General features: G+C 38.4%; 2 protein-coding genes across 9 annotated transcripts in view; one reads left to right on the top strand and one right to left on the bottom strand.

Annotated features, from left to right (window-relative positions):
• On the top strand, positions 1 to 7,584 carry ARMC10 (armadillo repeat containing 10). 2 transcript variants are annotated; one of them, XM_064421955.1, is made up of 6 exons: positions 1 to 494; positions 1,703 to 1,848; positions 2,972 to 3,106; positions 4,372 to 4,548; positions 5,532 to 5,603; positions 6,794 to 7,584. In XM_064421955.1, exons 1-6 carry the CDS (start codon positions 32 to 34, stop codon positions 7,043 to 7,045), a joined length of 1,245 nt encoding a protein of 414 aa, XP_064278025.1. In that variant the 5' UTR covers positions 1 to 31; the 3' UTR covers positions 7,046 to 7,584. The 2 variants fall into 2 exon arrangements, with proteins under 2 accessions (XP_064278025.1, XP_064278026.1); XM_064421956.1 differs by lacking the exon at positions 1,703 to 1,848 and having other exon boundaries at positions 3,012 to 3,106.
• The window catches only part of NAPEPLD (N-acyl phosphatidylethanolamine phospholipase D), a 24,541-nt gene continuing 4,027 nt past the window's right edge, over positions 6,796 to 27,309 (bottom strand). For 2 of the 7 annotated variants that reach the window (XM_064421946.1, XM_064421948.1), the window contains exons 2-5: positions 19,443 to 19,755; positions 13,077 to 13,723; positions 12,069 to 12,183; positions 9,823 to 10,899 (exon numbers count right to left, since the gene is read on the bottom strand). In XM_064421946.1, the coding sequence (XP_064278016.1) occupies positions 10,780 to 10,899; positions 12,069 to 12,183; positions 13,077 to 13,723; positions 19,443 to 19,755 (1,195 nt within the window). In that variant the 3' untranslated portion in view covers positions 9,823 to 10,779. Of the gene's footprint in view, positions 6,999 to 8,304; positions 8,395 to 8,500; positions 8,613 to 9,822; positions 10,900 to 12,068; positions 12,184 to 13,076; positions 13,724 to 19,442; positions 19,756 to 26,770; positions 27,241 to 27,309 lie in introns of those variants that run through there. The other 5 variants (XR_010363422.1, XR_010363420.1, XR_010363423.1 and 2 more) reach the window with 5 other exon arrangements.

Here is a 27,309-nt window from a genome sequence, read left to right on the forward strand (position 1 = left end):
CGGAGGGCCAGTGGCGGTCCCTACTTTGGGGATGATGTGCCCCCGCCAGGAGCTGCCATGGCGGAGGACCGCCCTTGCCGCCTCCCCGAGCGGGCAGCCAGTGTCGGAACGCGCTGCGGGGCCAGGCCGGCCCGGAACGCGGGTGATCCCTTCCTGTAGAACAGAAACCGCAGCGCATCGTTGTCACGCAGCGGCGGAGCCTCTCCCGCGCCCCGCACACGGAGCTGCGGGCTCGGCATCCCTGCGGCACCTGAGGCGCAGCGCCCGGGGCCCGAGGGAAGGGCAGAGCCGCCGCCGAGCCGCGCCGGATGGGGCGGTGGCTTCCGCGGGCCACGCAGCCGCGGCCGGGCACATGTGGGAGCCGCGGGGCGCGGCGGTGAGGGCGGCGGCGGCGGCCCTGCTGCTCGGGGCCGGCGCCTGCTACTGCCTGTGGCGGCTGGCGGCGGGCGGGCGGCGGGGGCGGCGAGCGGCGGCCGTGCGGGGCCCGCCGGCAGGTGAGGGCCGGCCCGGGGCAGGGCAGGGCAGGGCGGCCTCGCTCCTCCGGTGCGCGGCGGGGCCGGGGGCGGCTCCGCGGGGCTCGCAGCCCGCGGCTCGGTGCCCGGAGGTGGCTCTGCGCCCTGACAGAGGCGGTGCTACAGTCCTGAGACCCGGCCCTCCGTAACCTTGTGGCAATCTGGGGCACTCTGGAGTGTGGTTTATTTTTAGAAAAGCCTATTTATTTATTTATTTTATTAGTCCCTCAAAGTGTACGTCTGATCAGTGTGTTTACTTATGTTATTGCAGTTATTTGTGTTCCCCCTATAATTCAAAGCTAAGCGGAATGTGTTTAGATGAGGATGAAAAGCGATTTTGTTTTTGAAGTGAGCTCTTGAATCATCATCATTAACTCTGACCTCTTTTTTTTTTTTTTTTTTTTTAAACCTCGAAAGAATACTATGGTGTTTTCCTGATCAAATGCTGGATGTAAAGCTGTGGAATTTAAAGCACTGTTAGCTTCTCAGAAGTCCTCTCGAGTAAGCTATGACTAGTCCAGCAGTCACAGATCAGGTTTCAGGGCTCTTCAGCTGGCTAAATAGTTCTGCCTCCAACCTGGCTGAAATGGCCTTTGATAACATTTGTTGCCCTTTTATAAAGGTCAGCTACTCCATAACCTCATCCTGACTCAGAAGCAGCCTTCCTCCTTGTTTTGAGTGATGCCATCATCAGCAGAGTTCCTAACATGATGGCTGTTACTTTGTCAAAGGACCTCAGTGTACCAGCAAAGTGTCATTATTATAATTTCTGGAAGTAGTAGTCTGTAAACTGACTGAAGTTTTGTTTCCTACAGTGCTCAGACAGATTTCCACATTTCATTTTGGGGATACAAAAAAAAAACCCCAAACCATGTTTGGTGAATATTCCTAATAATTTTGCAGAGGAAATTTGCTATTGGTTAACCAGGAAGTAATGCACCTCAGCCTCTAATTGTGTGTTCCTTTTATTATCCACCTTCAGAAGAGGTAATTAGAGGACTCAGGAAAAGGATGGAAACCTTAGTGTCATAAAACAGTCTTTTTACCATGACATGATGATTGGGCACAACATTAGAACAGTATGTCCTAAAACTGAGAGCCAAATTTCAACTTTGTAAAAAACATTAAACAGCAACTAAGTGAAATGTCTCAAACTTACTATCAAGTATTTAATTTCTAAATGCTGACAGACAGCAGTCCTCCAGTGTCAACCCATACCATGGATGCGGATGCTCTACAGAAACTTATTCATTTGCTCCAGGCCACAGATGATCCATTAATTCAAGAGCAAGCTTTAATCACTCTCAGCAACAGTGCTGCCTTCTCTGTAAATCAAGTGAGTATTGTTCTGTAGAAAACAACAGTGTCCAATGCCAGCCAGTCTGGCAGAGGAGAGCTGCTGTTTTGCTAAAGAGTGACACAGGACTGAAAACTAGGACAGCTTGTGCTCTAAAATCCATTTAATGTCTTGCCTTAATTTCTGCTGGCTGAAATAATAAAATTCGCCATCTTCACAGAGTTAATTGAATGATAATGTTTGGACCACTGAAAGTCCATGCAGAGTCCTGTACTTCAAAAGTGTTGTAAATATATCTTTTGTTGCTTACAATTATGCAGTGTTAATGAAAGAGTTGAAACTAGGTTAAATACTTTCTGGTTCAGATCTAAAGTTTAGTGAGATAAACTATATTTTTTGCCACTCACAAAGTTGTGTGCTGTTTGCGCATTAGCAATTTTACAACTATTGAGCCATCTTCAAATTATTTGGACATAGAATGCAGAAAAACTTTGAGCTGGATGCCAATTTTCATGCCTTTTTAACAGTTTAACCTCCAAGGTCCCACCCTTTTTGCTACTTATGATTGCCATGTATTCTGACTTCTTAAAATGGCTTTCTTAATATAATGTCTTAGAATGCAACTGGAGCATAAAGCTCATTGGTCCATTTAAAAAAAAATTTTAAGAGCAGTATTTTTTTTTTAAGGACAATTACAGTCTAAGTGAGAAAGATTAAAACAGTAATAAAAACAAGTGTAATGGAAAAAGTTTCAGAACCTCTAATAATATGAAGCTACATCTTGATGTTATGTCCTCTTCAGATAGGACTTTTAGGTACTGCAATATGGCTCAGTTGTTCTATTAACTCATTATCAAGTAATTTCCTTTTGTTCTTTATAATGTAAAATGCTTTAAGCATGCTTTGCAGACCAGATTTTAAAAGCAAAGGTGATGTGCTATTGTCAAATATCAGCAACTAATAGTTTTGTTCCTAAGCAGGACCCTTCTTAGTTTCAGTAAAGCAATAAAGCAGTATCTGCTGACACTGTTTAAACAGAGCAGTCAGTTCTGGAATTCTTCATTCACATACTTCATTTTTGTCAATATGGAGACGTTGAGGGAATGCTTCAGCATTTAAATTGAATTTTTTAAAATACCATTTACTATCTTCTATATTTCAGGATATAATCCGAAATTTGGATGGTCTTTCTGTTATTGCAGGGATGCTCTCCAACTGTGCTCCTAAAGTTAAAGAAAAAGCACTCAATGCACTTAATAATTTGAGTATGAATATTAAAAATCAAGAGGAGATACAGGTAAGATTCTTAATGGGAAAAACCAAAGTAACCAAGGCAAAGAGATGGTACAGGTCCTTCAGCATATTTGTTAAATACAAGCCAGGATGCCAGAATGCTTTGATGATAGACATACAAGTCAGCACATCTGGATGACTGCAAGGATAATTTAGAAATGCATTGCTTCACTGGCATTTACTTTTAAAATAGAAGACAGGAACCTATGCAGTTTGTGTTCAGCTTTCACAAAATACTATTAAAGAGAGATTGTGCTGCTAAGATTGTAGCAAAATTATGTGAGGTAAGATGATTTCCAAACATGCCTAGAACATCACCAGTGCCTGTTTTTTTTTTTAATTCAGAATGGATTGCAGATTGAACTTGCCAGGACTCTGTAGGTGAGGGAGAAGAAAAGAGTAATTGAGCCCCTGGGTTTGTACAAGACTAATTTTTCAGGTGATACTTCCATCTTAAAAGTGTATAAATTATAACAAGTTCCACTGGTAAATACAGTACATGCTATGGATATGAAAGGACTAAAGATGAAGAAAAAGGAAATCTATCTCATTAATCAATAGACCAAGAAGTGTCCAAGTGGTAAGCTCAGACAGATTTGAAGACTTTTACTAGTTTGTTTCAGTAGCTTGATGAAAAGGTAGTGTGACTGCATGTGGTAGTTTGCAGCATCTTTAGCAATAGGCAGTTTTTATTAAGTAGTGCTTGTCAATGTTTGTCTAGGTGTATAAGTAGAAAATAACTCCTTTGGTAAGGGTAAATTATTTTTTTTCCTCATTTAGAACTCCCAAGATTCATTGTATACTCTCATCCAGAAGAAAAATTGGTAAAAATAGTAAATGTCAGTTGTCATTGCTGTTCCTACAGTGCGCTCCAGTAACTGCGCCACGTGCTTGGGAGAAAGGATTTCATTTCAAAGCTTGTCCTTAGCTTCTTCTCAATATTTAAGATGTTAGTTACTTCCAAGTGATTTTTTAAACAACTCCTTAAAGCAGCTCAGATGGAGGCAAAGCAATTTAACTTTTCAGAGCAAGTTATGTTTCAGGAAGATTAGTGAGCATAATGCTGTATGGTCTGCTTCTGTCATGCCACTGGAATGTTTGAAATATTCAAAACAAAAACCTACTTGTTTCCAAGAACCTTCGCCATTCAGCCAGCAATGTTCAGGAAATATTTATGTTACTGTAGCTAGGCCATTGATACTATTTGTGACAGTAAAAATGTTTTTATTAAAAACTGTTCTCTCTTTATTTCCTCCCCCCTTTCCCCAGGTATTTATTACACAAGTTTGTAGGACTGTTGAGTCAGCTCCCCTGAACTCTGATGTGCAGCTAGCTGGACTCAGGCTGTTGACAAACATGTCTGTTACCAGTGACTACCACCAAAAGATGATAAACTCAATTCCATGCTTTCTTCATTTGCTTTCAGAAGGAACTGAAAGGACACAGGTACTGGGTAGTGTTATTTTTACAAGCCATTTATTAAGCTTCTTTGCTTGCCTTTTTCCTTAATGTTTTGGTAAAATGTTTTAGACTGTGCTAAGAAAAACCAAATATTCATTAATGATAACAGATTTTGTGCACTAAAATATGGATCTGTATTAGTTTCACAATATAAATTCAAAAACGGGGGAGGGAAGGGAATCTTGGTAGTGGAACCATCAGGCTGCAGCTCTCCCAAAGCAGTGCAGGGTGCACTGTGATTGCCCTGTGCCTTTACCACAGCAACTCCAGAATTCCCTTCTGCATTCAACATTGCTACTGCATCACAGAGCAAGGAGAACCTGCATGGGAAAGGCTTCACTGATGCATGAATCTCTGTAGGGAAACATGCCAAGCAGTGATCCTAAGTTAGGGACTTTAGTTTCTGGCAGCCTTAGTGACTGCAAGTGGAAATTGTGCTTATTTGTGACTTGTAATACTGAAACGAGCTTCAGTTAGGGACCAAACTCAGCTTTAATTCAAGATGTTGTGGTACCATCAGTGTATGTGGTTGCTCTATCAGATCAAAATGAGTTTTCCAAAAAAACACATTTCCACTAAACATAACACACCTGTTGTACTTAAGTACAGGAAGTAATATGGCCTTTTCCTAGTGTTTAAAGAGTAGCATCAAAAGATCCAAGAAAGCAAAAAGGTGTGTTTGTATATGGTTCAGATAATTTTAAATGCAGTACTTAACCATCTTCTTTGTATTTTAAATATATTCTGCATTTGGCCTAGGATTTGTTAGGGGTCTTGCCTTATATTGATGTTTAAGTCAATCTGAATTTGCTTGTAACATGTCTATATCTTGATTTTTCCTATACCAAAATATTCAAGATATTGGTTAACCTATTTTGCCTTTTCCTCCCCAAGTCAACTTTGACATTATTGATACCCATTACTCACTGTTTTGACCTTTTAATGAACTTGAACATTCCTCACTTCAGATTCAAGTTTTGAAAGTACTTGTGAACTTATCTGCAAACCCAGCCATGACAAGACATCTTCTCAGAGCTCAAGTAAGGTTCTTGCTGCTTCATTTTATTTTTAGCATATATACATGTGCACCAGAGTTTAGATATTGCATGCACTAGAAGAATTTTAATGTATCAGAAATAAATATGCAATTCCAGAACAAATTCTAGACACTGCTTTGTTAAAAGCAGTGGATAAGTGCACATTCTTTCATGGGTGGGCTGTATTCCAGAGGGTAGTGTAATACAGATACTGTACTTAGAGAGGGAGAGGGACAGAGCACTTGGAGACAGTTGGTTGTACTGCCTGTCTACCATTCCAAATAATCAGTGATAACTTGCAGAAGCCTTTCCACCAAAGGGATAATACCATGAACTTTAGTTTGTATTATGTAAAATGAACCCAAAACTTCACTTCCACACACACAGTCAGTATATAGATTGAAAACTATCAAATAGAACTGGTACTGTAAGTGATCCTTCTCAACTGCTGTTTCTATAGCCAATGTACTGGACCAAACCCAACCAAATTCCACTGGAATCCCCACCACTTTATTCAAATACAGCCATAAAACTGTTGCCTCTAAGTGCTCTAAGTGAACTTTCCCTGTGCATTTACTTATTTTTTCGTGGACAAATTTGTGTGACATTTGCTGTGTTTGCCTTGGCACACAGGTTTCTTTCAGTTTCAGTTCCTCACAAACAAAGTCAGGGGCTGGAAGAGTGCTGCATCCTCATCCTCCTCCCCAAAGTAACTTTCTTAAAATGTGCAATGGTTTTTATTTGTGAGCTGTCTGCCATGAGCAAAGCTAGATAATCCTGTCTTTTCGTTATTCAAATGAGCTTAGTGTAGCTAAATATTCAATTCTCTGTTAAGTGCATCATTTTTCATTTATCAGATATGCTAACAAAAACATTCAGGGCAAAATCAACGTGGCTGAGAAGGAAAGCAGACCCTCTCTTCCACATGGGAAAATTTTCCGGACAGCCACATTTTGGAGATTGAAAATGCAAAGTATTTATTAGCCCACTGATGCACAGGCCAGTCTTTTCCAGAGAGAAGATGTGTGCACTGTGCAGGTTTCTGACAGGAGTTCACAGCATACTGGGATTTCATACAATTTCTGCTTTAGATGGTTGAGGTGCTCATTTTTTTTCCCATTTTCTTAAGTTTGATTTAGTTACATGTACTTACTGCTGGTGATAAAGTGTGGACTATTTCTTCAATATCCTAGGTGCCATCACTGGTGTTACTTTTTGACAACTGTGTAAACAGAGATGTTCTGGTTCGAGCCCTGGCGTTTGCTGCAAACTTGAAAAAGAACATGAAGGATGAAGAAGGCACCACGATTGAGGAACACAGTGAAGACTCAATTTTCTTCACACTCTGCAGGGACTCTGCCCCATTTGCTCAGAGACTGGCATCTTTGCTGCATCACCCTGACACAGAAGTGAAAGAACAAGTTGTGAGAATATTAACACAATAGTATTGTTTTTTTAAAACAGACTGACCTGATGAAAATATCTAATCTTGGCAGTGCTGTGCTAAAAAAGCCTGCAACAAGTAAACAATACAACAATGATGGAGAAAAAAAAGCCCTAAATACTATAATTTTAATAGGCACAAACTAGTTACTACAAAAGAGAATGCCATGTATTTAATACAGAGAGCATAACAGATATTTTTTACAAGCAAGAGAAAAGCAATAGCTTAATTATTGCTGATAAACCATTGCACAGTTGCTACATTTATGCAATGGGGGCAAACAGTTTAAAACATGAAAATATTTATATGTAAAATGAACATTTTAAATGGATAAGTGAAGTGAATGAAAATATCCTTTGCAATGTCAAAGACCTTTTTTTTACTTCAAGTATTTACAGTTGTTGAATATATACCTCATTAGAATTGTGCATTAAAGATTTAGCAAGTGGAGATTAGGCATTTATATTTTATTAGTCTACTTATGAAAATGGTACAGCTGAATCTTACAAAATAATATTAAATAAAAACAATACCAAACTATCATTGGCTTCCTACAGAATTAGTATCTTCAGTGAAAGCTGCATACTAAAGTCACCAAACCTAGGCTTTTTATTGTACCTGTATGGAATTTATTCTTAAACTCCGTTTTTGTATGCTTAGTTTATCCACTCCATTTAGCCAAACTGCAGTGCAATTAACCACAACTGCAAAAGGTTTCTAGACTTGAACAAAAATTGAAAGGATTTTATATTACTTTAAAATTGTCACTTTAGGAAAAGACATTTTTAAAAAGTATTTTATTAGGAGTCAAGGATTATCTGCAACTGCAATTCAGCATTCTCATTCTTATTAAAAGAAAAGTCTACAGGAGCAGTATCATACACATTTTTACAAAAGCTTCCAATTCTGTAGCAGTCCTTGGACTTCCTTTCCTTGGATAACTTTATTCTTTTTTTTTTCTCCAACTGGAATGAGTGCTTCTGCAGAATTAGCCCCCATAAAGTTTTAGTCAGCAACCCAGCATTAATTCAAAATGAAGTGGAATCCATACAAACATCACTGTAAAAGAACCTGAACAGAGTTTCACTGATGAACAGAAAACATAATGGAAAATACTACTAAAAAACTTCCACTACAGACAAACTAAAAAGGTGTCAGATGTAGAGGCTAGGAAAGTTTTCCACTTTGTTCAGTTTTTAAGAGAACTGTATCACCTAAACTGTTACCAAGTGCTTCATCTTTCTAATTTAGTATACTCACTCTGCTCTTAAGAAAACATTACTATCATCTTCTCATTCTGTAATGCAGTGGATACTTGTTTTCAGAAGGTCACTTTGCAAATAGCTAAAACTGCAAGAAAAATATGACCTTGAAACTGTGAGACACCCATGCCCTGATCAATACAGGGGTAAAGCTACACATATCTAATTTATCCACGTAGGTAGTTTTAACTCACCAGGAATACAGTTAAGGCAGAAATAGAAGTTGGCTTGATTCCCAGTCAGAAACTTGACAATTGCTGCATTGACAGTGAACTTCCTTTTCTCCTTCCCACTGCTCCTAAAACACTGCACAGTTTGTAATAAGCAATCACTTAATGTTTTGCAACTTTTTGTAGATTTAATGTTTTCTGCTACTGAACTTGACTAAGAAAAGACCAGGCCAGACACTAAGAATTTATGTACTCTCCTCTCCTGACAAGTCATTAGAACCAGTCTGTTCTAGGTATAGCTGATACATGGTTTCTTAAGCTCAATAACAGAGATGTCTAGAAGTCTCTTTCCATGTTCTCCAACCTAAAAATTAGTTTTTCCAGTATCATCTTTTTGATAGAGTTGATCTCTTATCCATTGCTTTAACAGCTGACACAAACAAGTGACCTTTTCTAAAAATACATGAGAACTTGCTACAATGTTGTCTACAGTTTTATTTTTCTGGTCTAGAAAGAACTATTTTTAAATGCTTTCTTCATAGAACAATGCTGTTGAGATGTCTGAAATCATGCAAGACTTTCCAATGTGCCTTTATGCAAAGATGTCTTATTTTTTATCACCTACCTCACACCTTTGGTGGAATCTTATCAGCACCAAGCAAAACATAACGGTCACCATTCTAGGTACATATGTTGTGAGATATCAGATCCAAAACAAAACATGTCATTACTGACATTTAATTTCTGATCCATGTAACTCAGTACATCTCTGCTCTGTGGCTGCTTAGCTAGGTGTTCTGTGTTTTAGTTTCACTCTCTGAAGTACGTAATTTTACAGAATAACCTACTGATGATTATAAAAACAGGAAAAGAAAACAACCCACAACAAAACCAACCTTAAACTTGCCCTTCAAAGTACTCAAAACTTCTTGCAGCTTGGTGTCCTCCACAAAATTACAAACAGGTAATATACATTGTATCACCCAAGTTGTGATTGAAGCTGTTGTGTAAATACAAGCGACTTCATCTGAAACACCTCCAACACTGAATAACAGGGTAATTTGAAACCAGTTTTGATAACTGTCTCTAGTTAAAAGATTACCTCAGTTCTTCCTACCATGAAATCTCATTAACTGGTTTTTATTAGTTGCCAGAAGTTCATGCCTTTAAATAATATCTTTTTTATATATATATTTATCTTTGTGGGATATGAAAATAAAATGTACAGCAAGAGCAAAAAAAAAAAAGAAAAACAAACCCAAACCAACCCACATATCCCACAGACCAAAAGAAATTACAAACAAAACATGATTTGCCAATGAAATTATGAAGGAGAATAACAACCCTTTTTATTGGCAACAACAGGCTTTAATTCTGTAAATTAGCAAGACAATTTGTTACAGACACATTTGGCCAAGTTTTATAACACTGAACAATGCTGTACTCTCATTCAACTTTAAAATCATAGGGAAGCTATTAGAAAAATACCACAGCCCTTGCTTAAGACTTTCTACTGGGGAGGGGGGTGGGGGGCGGTGAAATACTTAGAAAAAGGCTGAGTTAATGCAAGGACAAGCAACATTAAAGAGGTTTTTCCACTTCATGTGCTGTAATTGACACATTCAGACCTAACTTAAAAATATAGACAAAACAATAAAAGTGTGCAGATATTCTGGCCAGCAGTTAGTTTTACACATCCATGATGCAATATTACATTATCTCTTTCTTTAAAAGGCACATTTTGATGTAAAATTCAGCTCTTGTGGTTCATTAATACACAAAAATGAAGAGTGAAACAATTTTACCATGCTTGTGCTTAAACAACACAGCTGCATTGGAAGACTTCACCCCACAAAACATACAGTGAAGCTGTATGAAGCGTGTACATCAAGGTACAGGGCATAACCTGAAGACTAACAAGTGGGAGATGACAGTCTAACAATGAATAATTCAAGTCAGCCATTAATCCTAAGAATATGTTCTGTGCTGAAGTTGTTATTGCTGCTGCAGGTAAGATGAAGAGTTTAATTTTTTTTTTTTAATCAGTGGTGTACATCCACCAAGTTATTCCCAGACAACACTTAATATATAAACCACTTTTAGATCACCTCTCTAAATTTATAAACAATATAACCAGTAAAATTTGTCATTAAATTGGTATGCAAGCTGTAGTTCTGAAACTGACAAACCTGGCATTTAGAAATCAAATTCAATCTCAAAAATCTATTGTGTACATTATGTTAGTATTGTAACATTAATTGCTAGTTCAAATCAAACAGGGCTTACAAGAAACTGACACTGTTTCAGTTTTCATTTGTATTCAAATTCCGTGATTCTCCGTGGTGTAAGAGAAAGAAGTCATCTTTTTTCAAGCCATATCTTTCAAGAGCTTCATTCAATTTAACTGGAGGATCCAAGTAATACTGAAAAAAATGAGAATAATATGAGGGAAAAGATACCACAGCACCATTTTTTGAGGGGGGAAAAAAAAATTCTAAAAAGCGGGGGGAGGAGAAGGATATTTGTCAAATTTAAATGTTTGGGTTCATTTTAGACTTTTGAACGACAAGAACCCCGATTTACAGCTGCAGAGTAACTAGCAAGGCTCAACTTGTCAGCCCCACCTCGGTGGCCTTAGGGCAGGCACAGATCCCTCGGGAGGAAGCGCTGCCACCGCGGCGTCTTTGTTACATTTCCGAAAGTTCACCGTCAGGGATCAAACATCTATTTTTGGCTCCTAAATACACAGTAACTTTCGTACCGCGGGCACTAGCAACACAATTTATTGGAAACACTGCGGACAGGAAATGTTCCATCCCCGCGTCCTGTGCCACGGAGGTGCACGAGCAGCGGGGAGGGGGCACAGACGGGACACATGTGGCAGATAAGGTGATTGCACTATCAGGAATGAATTAGGAGATAAAGGGGTGTAACTGATGCAAAAACTAAGTTGAAAAACAGCTACCAGACAGTATCAAAACAAATGCAGATGCTTCCTATTCATTGCACTTTCAGTTGCTGTGAAAGTGTCTGGGTAACCTTCTTATTACATCTGTGGACTTGGGGGAGGGTGGGGTGTAGAGGGGAATAAAACATTAAAAAACACCCTAAACTCAGAATAACTCGTTTTTTCCATATCCTTTTTGTTTTTAACTTTGAATCAACTATTAAAAATACTGTTTATATATTTACTAGACAGTCATAATTAATAAATACTGTACTGACCTAGAGGCAAGCAGTTTTTACTATCTCCAAGTGATGCACCACTCAGTTTGTTTTTATTACTGCATAACGTAATGCATAACACTGCATGTGTACCCATCTGTTATATTCCTTAGCATCTGGATATCAGAAATCCTCCACATTTGCTACAATAACTCTGTAGTTTCTTATCCATGGAGATATTTTATGTCGTTGGTTATGAAAAGCTAAGCATTGTTTTGAACAGCAGTATATAGAGTAACAATTTTCACACATACAAAGTTCACATTTTAAGTTTACATTTACAGATACGTAGGTTAAACTGCAAAAGCTTCACTAATGCCTTTCTAATCCTTGGAAATCTGAACTCATGTTTAGCATTGCAATTTACCTCATTTGCTAAAGCAAAGGTCCCCCAATGAATTGCTACAGACTTCTTTGCTTGAACATCAATATGGATTCTTACAGCTTCTTCAGGATCCACATGCTGGTATTTCATAAACCACCTGCCAAAACAAAGAAGCACTTTTTTGCATCACCTAATCCAGTGCAAGTTTTCTCCTTTACTGCCATTGCAAAGTACAAAAAGAAATATGTGCTCACCTAATCAAAAAAATCATAAGCACGTACACCTGGACAACATACGGAACACTCAAGATCAGGAGACTAACACATACCAACACAGTCATCAAACAGCAGTTCATTTATTGTACTCTCTTTTTGGAGGATTTTGTCTTATCTCTATTTTCAATAGATTAAGGACATATTACTGGTGCCTTGAGGCATTAGGGCCAAAACTTTAAAGCCATTCCTGAAAAAATTTGGTGCTAGCAGTACACACCAAAAAGTGTGTGCTTCAGAGATAGCCCAAGGGAACAGGCAAACAGAAGAGAGAACCTGGCAATTTCTGAGACATACAGAATTTTTACCGTGCTATTTGGATTTCCATCTTTTTTTCTCAACCTATACATGCTTTCCTTCCAGCATTATACGAGTATGATCACCTAAATGTTTTCCCCAAAAGGAGAAACTTATCTCTCCTGAGCAAACAGATTTTTCATACTCTATAAGCAAGTCATCCTTGTCTTCAGATAAGTTGCAAAACCAGGGTAAACACTGAAGCAAGAGAAAAATGCAGTAAATGACATACACTGGAATGGGCTGGATTAAATGATGCTGTTTCAGGAAAAAAAGGCACAGAGTAATTCCAGATTTTTACTCAACATTTTTAAGGGAAGAAAGACTGCTGATTCATCCTTGCTGTCCTTAAGTCTGAAGAAAAAACTTTCCAAAAACATCACACATACACATACATTTTAATAAAGTACTTCTGGGTGCATTTTTTGTTATCAGTAAATAACTTCATGTACATATATTGCTCAAATTCAGATTTTCCTACCTTGGTTCATAAGCTCCAATGGGGATGGCTGCAAGATCAAAAGGTCCAAACCTTTTACCTATTTGTTCAAAAGCCAAACAATATCCAGTATCTCCTGCAAAGAAAAACCTATTCCAAGGTCCCAAGACAGACCAGCTGCCCCAGAGAACCTTGTTATCATCTGTCACAGTCCTTTTGCACCAATGTTGGGAAGGGGTGAAGACAAAAGTCACCGCATCGTGACCAGGCACACAGTTCTCCTCCCACCAATCCAGTTCGATCACGTTCTCACAGCCGCATCTCTGCATCCACTGCAGGAGCCCCAGGGGCACAAACCAGCGCAGCTCGCTCCCGAAGCGCTGGTTCAGGCTGGCCACGCTGTTGTAGTCCAGGTGATCGTAGTGGGTGTGGCTGATCAGCACCGCGTCTATCCTGGGCAGCTGCGCCACCGTGCACGGCGGCCCTCGGAAGCGCTTGGGACCCAGCAGCTGGATAGGGGAAGCTCTCTGGCTGAAGATGGGGTCAGTCAGAAACACAAGTTCATCCATTTCCACCATGACTGTGGCATGTCCCAGCCACGTGACCCGCATACCGGCTCCTGTCTTCCCAGCATCTTCTGGTGTCTGAACAAAGTAAGGTTGTAACACTGGGAGTTCTTTGTCGAGCTCCTAGCAAAAAAGAACACAATATGCATGAGAGATTTCAGAATGTACTTGGCCATGGAACAAAAACTGCATACAAGGCACAAATCTATACAGTCAAGACTTGTACTTTGTTTATGCTTTTATGCAGAGAACTGCAGCACACACCAGATGCCTTTTTAATGTCCATTTTCTCAGCTACTTCTTCCCAATTTAATTTTAGCTTTTTGCAACATTTACACTTCTCTCTTGAGAAAGAGAGTATCCCATCAGGCCAGGAGACTTGATAGAGTCTGGGAGCATTGCAACAAAAGCACTGCAAGGCACTAACAGCATCCCAGGAAGGGATTCCTCCACCTGAAAAAGAATATGTCTACACACATACAGAGTGCTACTTAACAAATACCCAAGTTTAGTTTATGCAACTCAACGATGCATCCTCTTAAGTCCTAGCACAAGTAAGTCACAGAAGAAAGAAAATGCCATGCTCCCCAGCCACACTCCACAAAAGCTCTGCTAGCTTTTATCAGGCTCTCTGTCTGTCCTCATTACAGAGGACACATTAACACAAAGGTTAACCTCACTTGGTTAATGTTAGCTATTACAATTCTGCCTTCCCATCCTGCCAAGAATTTAATGAACATTCATAAAAAACAAAATAATTTTTAAGATAAGCCTTAAGGTACTTCGATATGCTTGGTTATGAAAAGGTTCCCCCACCTCATCTCTTATTCCAGCTTGTCAAGTTTTGCAGTCCCTACTTGAGTACAACAAGTCAGAAAACTGATCTGGCTGAACTTTAATCCAGAGATAAAAAATACACAGCTCTCATTTTGACTGGCTCCAATTTGACTCTGTGTATCCTCAAGTTGGCACAAAGGAGGCCATGGCTGTACATTACCTATTGAAACTCCCTGCCCAACAGTCACTCATTCTCTCATTTTGAACCAGAGTTATGCTCTTCATTGCAGTTAGGTTGAAGTGCTAATGCAGAAGCTTTATATGCAATAAATAAGAGCTTTCTTATTAAAAAAACTAACCAACAAAAAAGTCTTCTCAGAATTCCTGACCATTTCCAGGTTAGCCCCAATGTGGCTAAGGCCCTCCTCCCAAACACTTATAGTCTGAACTCCTCACTTTGCTTTAGAAGAATTTTCACGTGCTAGGGCAGCTTCTAGTCTCCTGACACTCCTTTTCCTCACAATCATAAACTTCCCAGCACTTCTGGTTCCAAGTCAAGCTCTGCTGCCATGGTTGCTGCTCTCATTCTCTCAGCCTAGCACAGATTAGCACTATCAGTGGGTTTATACAGAGCTCACCACATGCTCCTTTAGAAGTCCAGCTGATGCTGTGACAGTTTAGGACTCCAGAAGTTGCCTTGCTAAACCAGTCCTGACAGCTTCAGGGAAGTTACTTTCTCCACAATATTTTATTGATTTGGAAGGCATATGTTGGGAAAAACAAAGTATGCACATCTCCATCCCCCTGCAATTCTGCTGTAAATAATAAAATATTCATGAAATTGCTTTTTCTGAGAGCTAATGGACAAGACATGTTTACTGAAGAAGTTTCATTACTGTCTCCAGGAATGAGAAATAGATAACCTTCTATAAAGCTGAATATAAGGTTAGTACAATTCAACCCCTTAGTTCATACAAGAAAAGTAGGAATCTTAGACTGAGATAAATGGCTGCTTCACCAAGAAAGAAGCCATCATTTTCTTATACCTATTTCATTCTAAGTACATGGAACAACACTGGCCACAGAAATCTGAACCACAGAAGCATTATACTATGATGTTTCAATTAAAAAAAAAAAAAAAAACAGATATACAAAACTAACATAGTACTCAAAAATAGAAATTAGGATAAACCAACAAATTACCTATGGTTAAGTCAACAAATCAGATTATATCAAAGACATAAAACTCAGATAGGGAACTTAATGAATTGAATTGTCATAATGCAATTTAGGTCAGTTCGTACATTTTTTTTATGGAAAATATTCTTTTTAAGTAGCTGGTTTTAGAGTCGGTGTCCAAATTTTCTCAGAAGTAGATTAATTCACTTATTTTTGCTGACATTTGGCACAAATTAGTTTTTTTTATTAGCATTATGCAATATTAATAAACAATATTAAATGGATGAGGAACTGGCCAATTGGCAGATGTGAAAAATTAGTTCTTAAGTGGGACTCAGACATATTTTACAAAGTTTTATCTGGGGTACAGTTAATTTTATGCCCAGTAGCACCTACAGTGCTATGTTTTGGATTTGTGCTGAAAATAGTGCTGATGGCAGACTGCTGTTTTAGCTGCTGCTGAGCAGTGCTTACACAGCATCTCAGCCAGCTGACTGGGGCACACAAGAAGCTGGGAGGGACAGAGTTGGGACAGCTGACCCCAATCCATCAGAGAGAGATCCCATATCATACAACACTGCACCCAGCAGCAATATCTGGGAAAAGAGGAGGAGGTGGGGGACATTCAGAGTGGGTGGTGTTTACCTTCCCAAGTAACTGGGACATGGGATGCAGCTCTGCTTTCCTGGGGATGGCTGAACACCTGCCTGCACATGCAAAGAGAATACATTTCTTAGTTGGCTTTGCAGGCAGTTTTTGCTTTACCTATTGAACTGTCTTCATCTCAATCCACAAGTTACCTGATTTTTCCCCTCAATCCACTGGGGTACCAGCAGTGGAGGGTGGAAGCAAGCAGCTGACTGGGACTTGGCTGCCTAAAGCCACAACACATCTGCACTATTAATAAAGGCTTTACAGGGATGTCAGTGGGATTGATGCTATCAAGTATTTAGAATAGTTGATTTAAAGGTACAACTAATCCCTATAAAAGGCATTTATAAAAGTCACAGAGACAGGAAGATTGACAGAGAAGAGCAAAATCCAAAGAACTGCTATCCTGACCTATTTAAATGAAATTCTGTGAACAAAGGTTCAAAACAAACCAAGAGCACAAAGACAGTGTAATTTGTACAGAGCTTGTGCTCGCCAGGTTTGTGATACACAGCCTCTGACCCAAAGCAATGATTCCTCAGAGGATCAGATCAGCAACCAAGCATGTTGTTGAGCTATCATGGTAGATCACACCAGAACATTACTTCTCAGTGCACGTGATTTGTGTTTGGGGTTGTTTAGTTTTGGTTGGTTTGTTTTTGTTTTTTTTATTTTACAAAAGCACACCAAAATCCCCTTAAAGCAATCAGAAATACCCAACTCATAAGGTTTCAAACTAAACACAAATTCTATCAGCAGTATACGTCACATGAAATACTTAAAACTCACACAACAGGATAAAGCAACATAATGAATTAAATATGTATCTTATGGAACTTTTATCCTGCTATAATACATTTTGTTCTGTCAGACTAACCAGAAACATATTAAAATGAGAAGAATTATAACAGATTTTTGAAATACAGCAACTATGTTGAATCAGCTACCAACAGAAGTAAAATGTGCTTAATACTGTCTTGTCTTCACTACTCAAGAAATACAAAAAATTCCCCCTGCTGTGTCCCTTCCCCCTCCCCATTCTTCTTGCCCTCCTAATGCAAAGCAAGAAAAAACACATGACAGGCTTTGGTAAGACTAGCTGATTAGCTTGGGATTTTTGGTGCTTAGTGCATACTGGAATACCACAGGATTTACAGAAATGAGAACAACCTAAACTGCTGATCCAGCAACTAATAATTAAAGATCCTCCAACAGCACTGAACAAAGTTAATAATAAAGCCTGTAATGAAAATACAAGAATGCATTCTGGATGATGATATAGGCTCATTGTGAAGGCATGATTATAATACATACAACTTTTCCACAGTGAAGCACAAGCACATATCCTGGATAATATGCTCATTTTTACATACACAAAGCACTTGGTACAGATAAACTGAACCTACCCAGCATAGCAGGACATCACTAGGCTCACTCAATGTGGAAACTGAAGCAGAAATCTGGCTCAGAGGATGTGACATCTAGCAGCAATAAATAAAGTGTGGAGTCCATAGTTTGAATTTTAAACAAGCTCAGATGCACTTCACAGGCTGATGTAGGGGTGGAAGAAAAGTGGTTGAAACAAGCATCAAAATGGCTGAGGACTCCAGAAGTGCATTTCATTGATCCCTATCTAGGTTTTTCTGATTTACTTCATGAAACTCGTGAATAATTGCAGGTGCCTAATTAAAAGATCTCCTATGCAAAAAACAAAATTAGCCCATGATTAATCCCAGCTGGGTCAGAGAGATGGCTTTTCAACTGGTGCCCTGTAGATTTCTGTGTGATCATCCTTTATTGTAGGGACAAACTGTAAATTAAAGGGGAGTGCTGTAGCTCTGCACTCCATCAGAGTGTTGTATGCTCTGCACTCCACAGTACACCTCAGCACTGCCTTTGAGGGACTTCAGCCACTACCCAGGTTTCAGACTGGCACTGGGAATTCATGAAGCCTGTTCTACACATACCAAGGAGAGCAGCAGTCTAAGGCAACTGAAAACATATAGGTGTGCATTTCATGAAAATGTGGCCACCACACTGTCTAGAAAACTGTACACACTGAAGCAAACATTGTCACCACAAGGAAGACACCAAATTTGCTGGATGGGATCCCAAGACTGACATAAGTTTGCTGTTCTTCTTTCTAAGACAAATTATTTATTATTATTATTATATTACAGCAAATTTATTTGTTCCTTAAACATCCCTAAACCTCTGACCATCATGTGTTAATGCCTAACGTGGCTTTCCTGTCCATAAAACTGATAGAATTCCTTCCTTCACAGGTAGTTCAGGTAAGACAAAATGGAAAGCTCTTTACTAAATACTGGCTGTGAGATTTATAGCTTGTGCATACCTTCCTGCATGCTTAAAAGCATTATTAACACCTGCTTGTTAAAAAATACTGTCCTTAGTTGTGCACCCTTCTGCACAGCTTTTCTGAAGTACAGTCAACACATCAGAAATGCACTGAGAAGTAATTCTGTCAAAACCTGGTCATCTACATACCTCCTGTGACCATAAAGAGAACTCGTGGCTCTCCAGTACCCATTACTCTTCATGGGAAAGAAGCTTCTCCTGTCTCCTTCTTTACATACAGTATCTGACAAAAGCATTTCACCAAGTAACAATGTTACCCCGTAAACTGGCACTGTACTTTAAGTGTTTCAGTACAAATACTTGCTCAGGTTAGTTTTAAGATATGCAATTTTTTCTCCTGGTGTACTGAAACAAAAAAACAGATTTGTAAGTATTTTCATAAGTAGGTGACAGAAACTATTACATCTTCATGCAAGAGATGCAACATATGTATTAAATTGCCATCAGGAAAAAAAAGGGAAAATTTTAAAAATTGGATATGTCATGAAATAAGCTATTTCATGCAACACAAATTAAGTTAATAGTATGCTTCATAAGGCAACACCTATTAAAAAGGAAGGGCTGTAATGGGTTTATGACTGAGCTAGGGGGCCAATTTTTTTTTGTTTTTATAAATATAAACTGATCTGTATAAATTAAAGCATGTGGAACTAACAAGGAGATAAAAATTAAAGAGGTAGAAAGTATTAACCTACCTTTTGAAAACAATAAAATGTCAATAAAATCAGAAAAGTAAGACTTAGAAAAGTCTCCAGAAGATGCCTAATGAGTATTAGTTAGAAACTGTCCTATTTTGTTGATTAGAGCAGAGGTAAAAGCAGTCTTAATCACAAAAGTAAAACATGGAAGTATTCACCTGCTTGGAGCGTGGCACATTGCTGTTATTTTTTTCCATGAAGGACCATTTCAGAATGTTGGGTAAGGTTGGTGATTTCCATGTTGGCCATGGGTTGACAAATCTCCCATCTTTGCCCCTCTTTGATTTAGTTACATCCTCTTCTAATCTGTAGTCCAGCCTGAAGCTTTTTCTGAAGGTCCTGGAAGAATCATTGCCCCCGGAAGCTCGACCCGAATTCTGACGTTTCTTCACTGCTTCCTTGGGGTACTGGCTACAGGCAGTTGAAGGCTGCTCTTCATCTGTGTTCTTATCCATACCTTTTTCAGGAGAACTAAATCAAATTTTAAATTAATCAATATTTTCTTGGTCTAGCATCAACATTCATAAGACTGAATGTTCTCACACACCTTAGGAACAAGCCCGCCTTTCCTGTTTTATGACCTACTGTATTTTTTTAATCAGCAAAATATGCTTTTAAACCAGTCACTATTACACAAAAGACTTCAAAAACATGCTGTGACAAGCAGACATCAGGTCTCTTTGTAGTTCAGGCTGAATTTTACTCCCTGGAATGCACAGCTTCCTATACTAACACCAGTATCTACCAACGGCAAAAGTGAGGGGGAAGGGCTCCTTAATTCACATTTTGGAAGAACAGTCATTTCACCTGAAACTTGTGACATTTAGTGACTGATGTAACACAATCCTGCAAGTCTGTGCAAGAGACTCTGGAACTATACTGTACCTTAGGATTTGCCTATATAGTGACTTGGTTTTGTAGTAAAAACAGCAGTCTTGTGTAGCATAACTAACACTTCTACCCACACACATGCAGGAAATTCAGAACACAAAAAATATTTGGTATTGTTTCGTATTTTGTCTAAAACAAACATGAAGTTTATTACAATAAAGGTAAATAACAGTTTCAAATACAATTTTGATACACATTTAACTGAACTGACTGGTGAAAAGCCACAGTAAATTGAAATATTTTAAATTCCAGTTGCAACATGCACTCTTAATTCCATTGTGAAATATAAAAAAGTGAGAAAATAACTGAGAAAAACTTATTTCTATGAAGTCACAATTCTGGTACATTTCTTAGAAAACTACGAACTCAGTAGTCAGAGTCTCTTATTCCAAACTGCACTTAGGTGTTGCAGACTTAACAAATATAATCGAATTATATTCAAGGCAGAAAACCCAAATATCCCTATTTTATTTTAGAAGTTGCCAAAGCAATTAAATTTAATCTAAATGCTTCAATTTCTATATTTACTTTCAACTGAAACATTGAAAGTAAATAAACTGTTCTCTTAGCTTAAAAAAATGGTTACTGTTTTAATGAGTGCACAACTTTCTGGCATTTACAAATTCCACCAAATTAAAACTGGAAGACAACTAGTAATGAACAGACAGCACTATTTACTTAGGTAAATATTATATTAATTTATATTATAGTATATTAATTTACAGTATATTAATTTACATTCTAGTATATTAATTTACATTCTATTCTATATTTCCTTAGGTGCGCGAATAATTTTTAATAACAATTTGTGAAGTTCATCCTGTAGAAAATTCTCCACCACATCTAGTAGATGGACACAGTTTTGTCCTATCTACTGTTTCACTAACTCAAACACTCAGAAGCACTGGGCTGATGTAGGCAAGGCAGTCCATGCAAACAGAGAACAGAATTGAAGCTCAGAGTTTTCTTAGAAATTGTACAACTCACTCTGTACCCTATAAGCTCAATTACAGGGAAAATTAAATATATTGTTCACTGCAAATTTCAGCTAAGATATTACACACATGTGTCAGCAAACGGAACCCAAATGCATCTGCTGATGCTGCTCCAGCTTCAAATGCAGAGTCCATTTTTGCTATTTCAGCAGCAGCTGACAACTAAACACTAAGTATGGTATCAGCTGCAAAGAACACAGCAATTGATAAATAGTGTGAAATTTTCTGAACCAAAAAACCATTGTTGTACCATACAGTAGAGATAAAATACTAACACATCAAAATTAATTTCTAATAAAAATGCATGAAGGGCATTCAGAAAACATGGCTGATAGATTTTTTTTACACCTAGTCATAATCTTATTTTATGTAATTGCTTTGTACTCCTGTTTCCTTGCAGTTTTACTAAAACCACTCCACTTACGTATTTCCCATTTAGCATTAGGATACCATATCTGCATCATAATTTAAATTTAACTGTTGCTGTTTCAAGGCTTTTTTCCTCTATTCCACTAAACACTTCCCGGAATTAGCCTTCAATGAAACACTCATCTTGCTCTACAGCGTTTTAAGCAGATGTAAATGGTAACACAAGGAATCAGTGCCACAGAAAGGCAGACAGAACACCCAAAAACGAATATTTTAGCTGTTACTTTAATGTAAGAGCTGGGTTTGGGTTGTCTTTTGCATTCCTCAAAGAGCATTTTCAATGGCAAGTCAGTTTATTAATTTAGCAAAGCACACAGACACACTATAAAACAGCTACTCTTTTAGAAAGCATCATGAAAACAAATCACAAAAGTTTAATCAGATAAGTACTTAATTCCAGGAAATTATTCTCTTAACATCTCAGATGTCTGATTTTTTTAAATATATATGACTACCATAATTATTGCTCCTACAAGACATTTTATATTAGAGACTGGGATGCCTAAAGTTTCATTTTTAAGCTTCTGATCTATTCATTCATCTCTAAAATAGGTGAATTTTACTTTTGCTTAAGCCTTCATATAAACCTTTGATCTTTTTCTGAAAGTATAAACCCCTAAGGGAAGCAGGGATCGACTATGCTGATTAAACAGAGACAATGCCAAAGCATTTAAGGCACTGCAGGTATCTCTGTCTGCCAACATATTTTCCACATGAAGCACATACATTACTTTCATTAGTATTCCATAAGCAACTGAAGGGATAAAAGACCTCAGTGCTCACAGAATACTTTAAACCTTTTACATGCATAAGAAAGGGACACATTTACAATCAGTTAAAGTATTCCTGATGAACTGTAGGCTCCTTTGAAGTATAAGTCTTGCCAGATAGTTTCTGTTCCATTTAAATTTATTAAATATATCCTACAATATTCATGACGTAGCTTTCTCATATAGAAGACCAAGATGATAATTTCTTGAAAGCCAGAAATCATTAGCTTAAAATAAAACTCAACCAATTATTAGTTCAAGGAGATTCTTATGCTTTTGCAAAAGAAAGCCTCCACAGATAAGGAGATTTAACAGGTATACTTTAAATACTAGAAAATACCCAATCAGAAATCAGTTGGTTTTTCTGTCAGCTTTCCTAAATTCTTCCTACTCAAAAATAATAATTTGGCACTTGAAAAACTACTTTAAGTACTTCAATAGCAGCAAAATTGATGAGCTGTAGAGATATAAAAAATCAAACTGGAGCAGACTTCTGTTCACTTAGCAGGGACAGAGGGAAAGGATCACAGCCCTGGTGAAGGTTTATTGTTACATAAAGTTCTACACAAAATCTTTTTATGCTTTTAAACATAAAGAAAAACTACTATTCTGCTTAAAATCATTAAACAGCTTTCCTGGCAAATGGAACCAATCCTTCAGGATGAGGCAACTTACCCCAAGAGAGGAGGGCAAGTGCATTGACTGTTTGTAAGAGGGGCTCAGGAGAGACACAAGGCAACCACCCTCTCTCTGTCCTCAGAGATGCTTCACTGTTTCATCTGAATTCAGAAGAGGAAATGAACCAACACATACAAACTCCTAAAGAAGACCATTAGTCATCCAAATCCACAAGGCCAGAAGGTGTTCTAGATAGAGGGGAGAACCACTACTGGCTGATGAATAAGACAAAGTTTAACATGAATCAAAATGCGGAGCTCACAGATCAAGTTTTCCAACATCAAATACTGAGGCACCCCTCATAATCCACAAAGGAAGAGCAAAGTTGTAGATCTGGCAAGACTTGGAAGATCTATGTCTGACATCCCACTAAACTGGCTTACACCTGGAAACAGGATACAGCCCTTAGGACAACAGGTTTTGGGTAAATGGTTTATTTTAACATTGCTTATATAACTGAAAATTTGGATACAAATATTTTGGCTTTGAGCCTTTTGTTTATTTAGGAAAATAAAAATTTTGCTAAATACTTTAATGCTCTGTTTCAAAAGATTTGCAAAAAGATACAACAACATTACAAGAAGCACTCTGCCATTATATTTTCTCTTTTTAAAAGAAAAAAATGGTCTTTTAAACAAATTACTTGAACTTAGGCATAAAATCTCTTGTCTTCAGCTTTTCCACTCAGTCTCTGCTAATATCTGCTGCTCCATAAATGCAGTGGATGTAGTTCCCCCTGAAGGAGTGTAGGGGGATGCCCCCAATGAGAGAGGGACAAACTAGCCTTTGTCCCCCAAAAAAGGAAGAAAGCCCAGAAGTTTCTCCCAACGATCAGGTGAAAAGCCACCTTATAGGACCCCAGAGACTTCACTAAAACCTTAGGGTCACCTAATTGGATGAGAGCCAAAAGATCCCGCCTGGGCCATCAGGTAGAAAAAGAGAAGACAAAAAAACTGCGAGGCTTTTGTGAAGGTGTTTTACCAGGAGCAGACCTCTGTACCTGGATCGGATTTTCTGTTTATTGTTTTTCCTTTTATTAAACAGTTTGGTTTCCAACACTGCAGCAGAAGCCATCCTGCTCATTATTTGCCTCCAAAGGTAATAGCTGAGCTATCCTTTGTGTGTATTAAGTTTTCTTTTAAAGGCTCATAAAACCCTGGCCCGACGAAACAAAACTTAATTCCCCCTACTAATCACAGAGCCATGCACAACATGCTACAAAGCATCAAGTCAGCCAAAACAGTCTTACCCCTCTTTTCTACACAGAAATGTGGTCCTTAAGCAACAAATCCACAGGCCTGACAGTTTAAGAATTACTATGAAGCTATGGTTTACCAGAACACAACAACTTCCAAAACTTTACAATTGCCTGGTAAACATTCCATAGCTTCCCAAATACCTTGAATTTCTCTGCTTTTTTGAAGTAAGGGGTTTGGTTCATTTTTAATCTGTCTCTGTGTAAACTACATCCAGAAGTAGGCTGCGCTAATGATCACCTAGAAGACACAGCACATAATTCCAAGCAAACTCACACCACTGCAGCCTTACCAAAACAAGACTCTGAGCTTTCTACATACACAGCTACACAACTCTGAACTTTTCTTTCATTATACATATTTTTAATGACTGCAAAAACCCATGCATTTTGGCTTGAAATAAAACAAAAAATTGTTTCAGTTAGAAGGAAAGGTATTTGCAAACACTAGGGACCATGTAAGTAATTGGCTCCCACAAGCTTTACTATCAAATGACTGCCAGCTAAGTTTTGGCTCTGCTTTTATTTTCCCTTCAGGTCTGAAATTGGCTGCTTTAATTAATGAACAGTTTGCGACTGGAAAATTCTGAATGCATTTAAACTTTTATTGTGCAGTACTTCAAGTTGTTCCATATTACCATTGTAGACTTACCAGAATAAGAACCTGAGCTTTCTGTGAACTGTATACAGCTACACATCTTGAAGTTTTCTTTCACTATACCTACTTTTTTATCACTGCACAGCAGTTGCACCAGCAATTATTCCAGATGCTCTTGTTATTAGGATTTCACACAAAGATCTCTCCAGCTTGCATTAGCTGATCTGTGAATACTTCTATTATTTGAATCACATTAAAAATCCTTAGTAACAAAAAGTGTTGCCAAAATTTTCATTCAACAGATCTCTAAGTATCCTGATTCTACATTGTCCTTGTGTACTATTCAAGAAAGATGAATAAAAGAGTTGATAACAGAAAAAGGAATAGCTCTCTCCATAAACAGCCTCATGGAATTAGAATAAATCCTTTACCATTCTTATCTAGCTTTGAGGATCAACAGTAAAACAAAGCAAAGTTTTATTTAGACATCATGGAGAAAAATAAGATTACAAATAATAAAAAAAAAAAAGGTGAGACATCTACCCATGGTCATCTGTTGTTAGGCTTTTTCTTTGGCAGCTGTATTACTTAAGCAGCTACCACCATGAGCCAATCAATTTCTGTCCTCACTACTCACCCAGGCTTGCCAAAACAAATACTTTTGTCCACATGGTGATCTTGTTTAAGAAACTAATCTAGCTGATAGTCACTTCTTACCTTACCATCCCTAGAGAAGCACTTAATTTTCACCTGCATCACTGAGCAACCATGCAAGTGTTTATACCAACAAACTGGTTAGGACAGGGAAGGGTGAGAACAGGAATAGATTGTTGTAAACAAAAACTGCTTATGCCAGCCCTGGCCTAGAAAAAAAAAAATTAATTAAATATCCTCCATTTAGAATTGACTGTGTAGCTCAGTTACACATACCACCAAGTGAGGTTCAACAATTCCTCCTACCCTTTCATTGTCAATCTATTCTCTTCCAAGGTTTCATTTACACTTAGGACTGATGATGCTGCAACTCTCCATTTACCTCCTTGGATAGTAATGTTTCATATTATAACCAAGCACATTCAATAGCTACCTACCACCCACAAGGCAGCCCACTCCCATTACTACATTCCACCTCTATTTTGCTGGTATTCATTAGGGGAACTAAACCAACAGAAAGTTATTCATGCCTATCAGCTACACCTTTACATGCCTCTGGATACAAATGCAAATAGGCTTTAGAGACAGACCCATCAGTAGTCCCTGGAGCCAATTATTTCTAAAGGCTGGGTTAAATCTGACCAGCTGCGGGCATTGTGTCAACTGAATAAAGATCCGGCATCTGGGACAATACATAACTATTTTCCCTTTGTTTCCAGGTGCCCCAGCTGATTGTCCCCGTCCAATATGAGCATTCTGTATTCCCCAAACACGTCTGTGATCTGTGATAATATGACAGGAGATTTTTGTTACATGCCTATCCTGTTTAGGTTGTGATCCCTGATATGACAGTCCATAGGGGACATGCAGCAGAACATGACAGATGACAGACCCAAGAGCCCATTTCTTTAGTGATATAGGCCTTTAAAATAAATTCTTTTCCTCTCTACCCTCATCTTTTACTGCAGTCTTGAATAAAAACCCAAGAGTTGGCTTGTGGCCATCACATCTGAAAGAGCAGCCTAGACTATCATTATGATTAAGCACATGAGCAGTGTAATTCTGTGCTATTGCTGAAGCAGTCACCAAAGGGAAGCTGGAGTCAAATCTCCCTACACCAGAAAGGAAATTGCTTTCCTTTGCTCTCCCTAAACAACTAGTTAATTTATAGGGATGAATGTTGAAAGAACAAGCGCTGGAATCAAAGTTTTCTTACCTGCTCTGCAGGACTGGGGCTGACACACAGAAGCAAGGTTTGTGCATTGCAGCTGTGTTATGGTACACAAGACAACACCCAGGTCACAAACCAAATGCAAACAATTTTTAAATCAACAGAAAACTAAGTGTAGATACCATATGCACACAGCTGTACAGGTATGTTGTGGATTCCAACAGCAACTACAATCTCCAGGGATGGCCCCTCATACTTAGAATTTCAATAAAGCTTCTCCAAAAGAGCAAACATGAAATTTGTACCAAGGCAGAGCCCAGCTTTAACGCTGGTGTAACTATTTATGCAAACGAGCAGCTCATTAGTTTCAGTTGGTTACTGATGTGACTCCAGTTAATGAGAGAGGCACGCCTTGCCAGGATGGGGTTTACTGCTAGAAAAAATTGTCAAACTTTGAACTTGAGCATTTAAAAACACACTTTAGCCACTCCTGTGTGTTAACAGCCTCTACATCTTGGAGTTTGCATTTTAAGTTATGATGTTATTGAAGCTGTTAGCATACATTCCTCTTAACTAAAAAAAAG

Source organism: Passer domesticus, chromosome 5 (genome assembly GCF_036417665.1).
Source record: "Passer domesticus isolate bPasDom1 chromosome 5, bPasDom1.hap1, whole genome shotgun sequence".
Lineage (NCBI taxonomy): Eukaryota > Metazoa > Chordata > Aves > Passeriformes > Passeridae > Passer > Passer domesticus.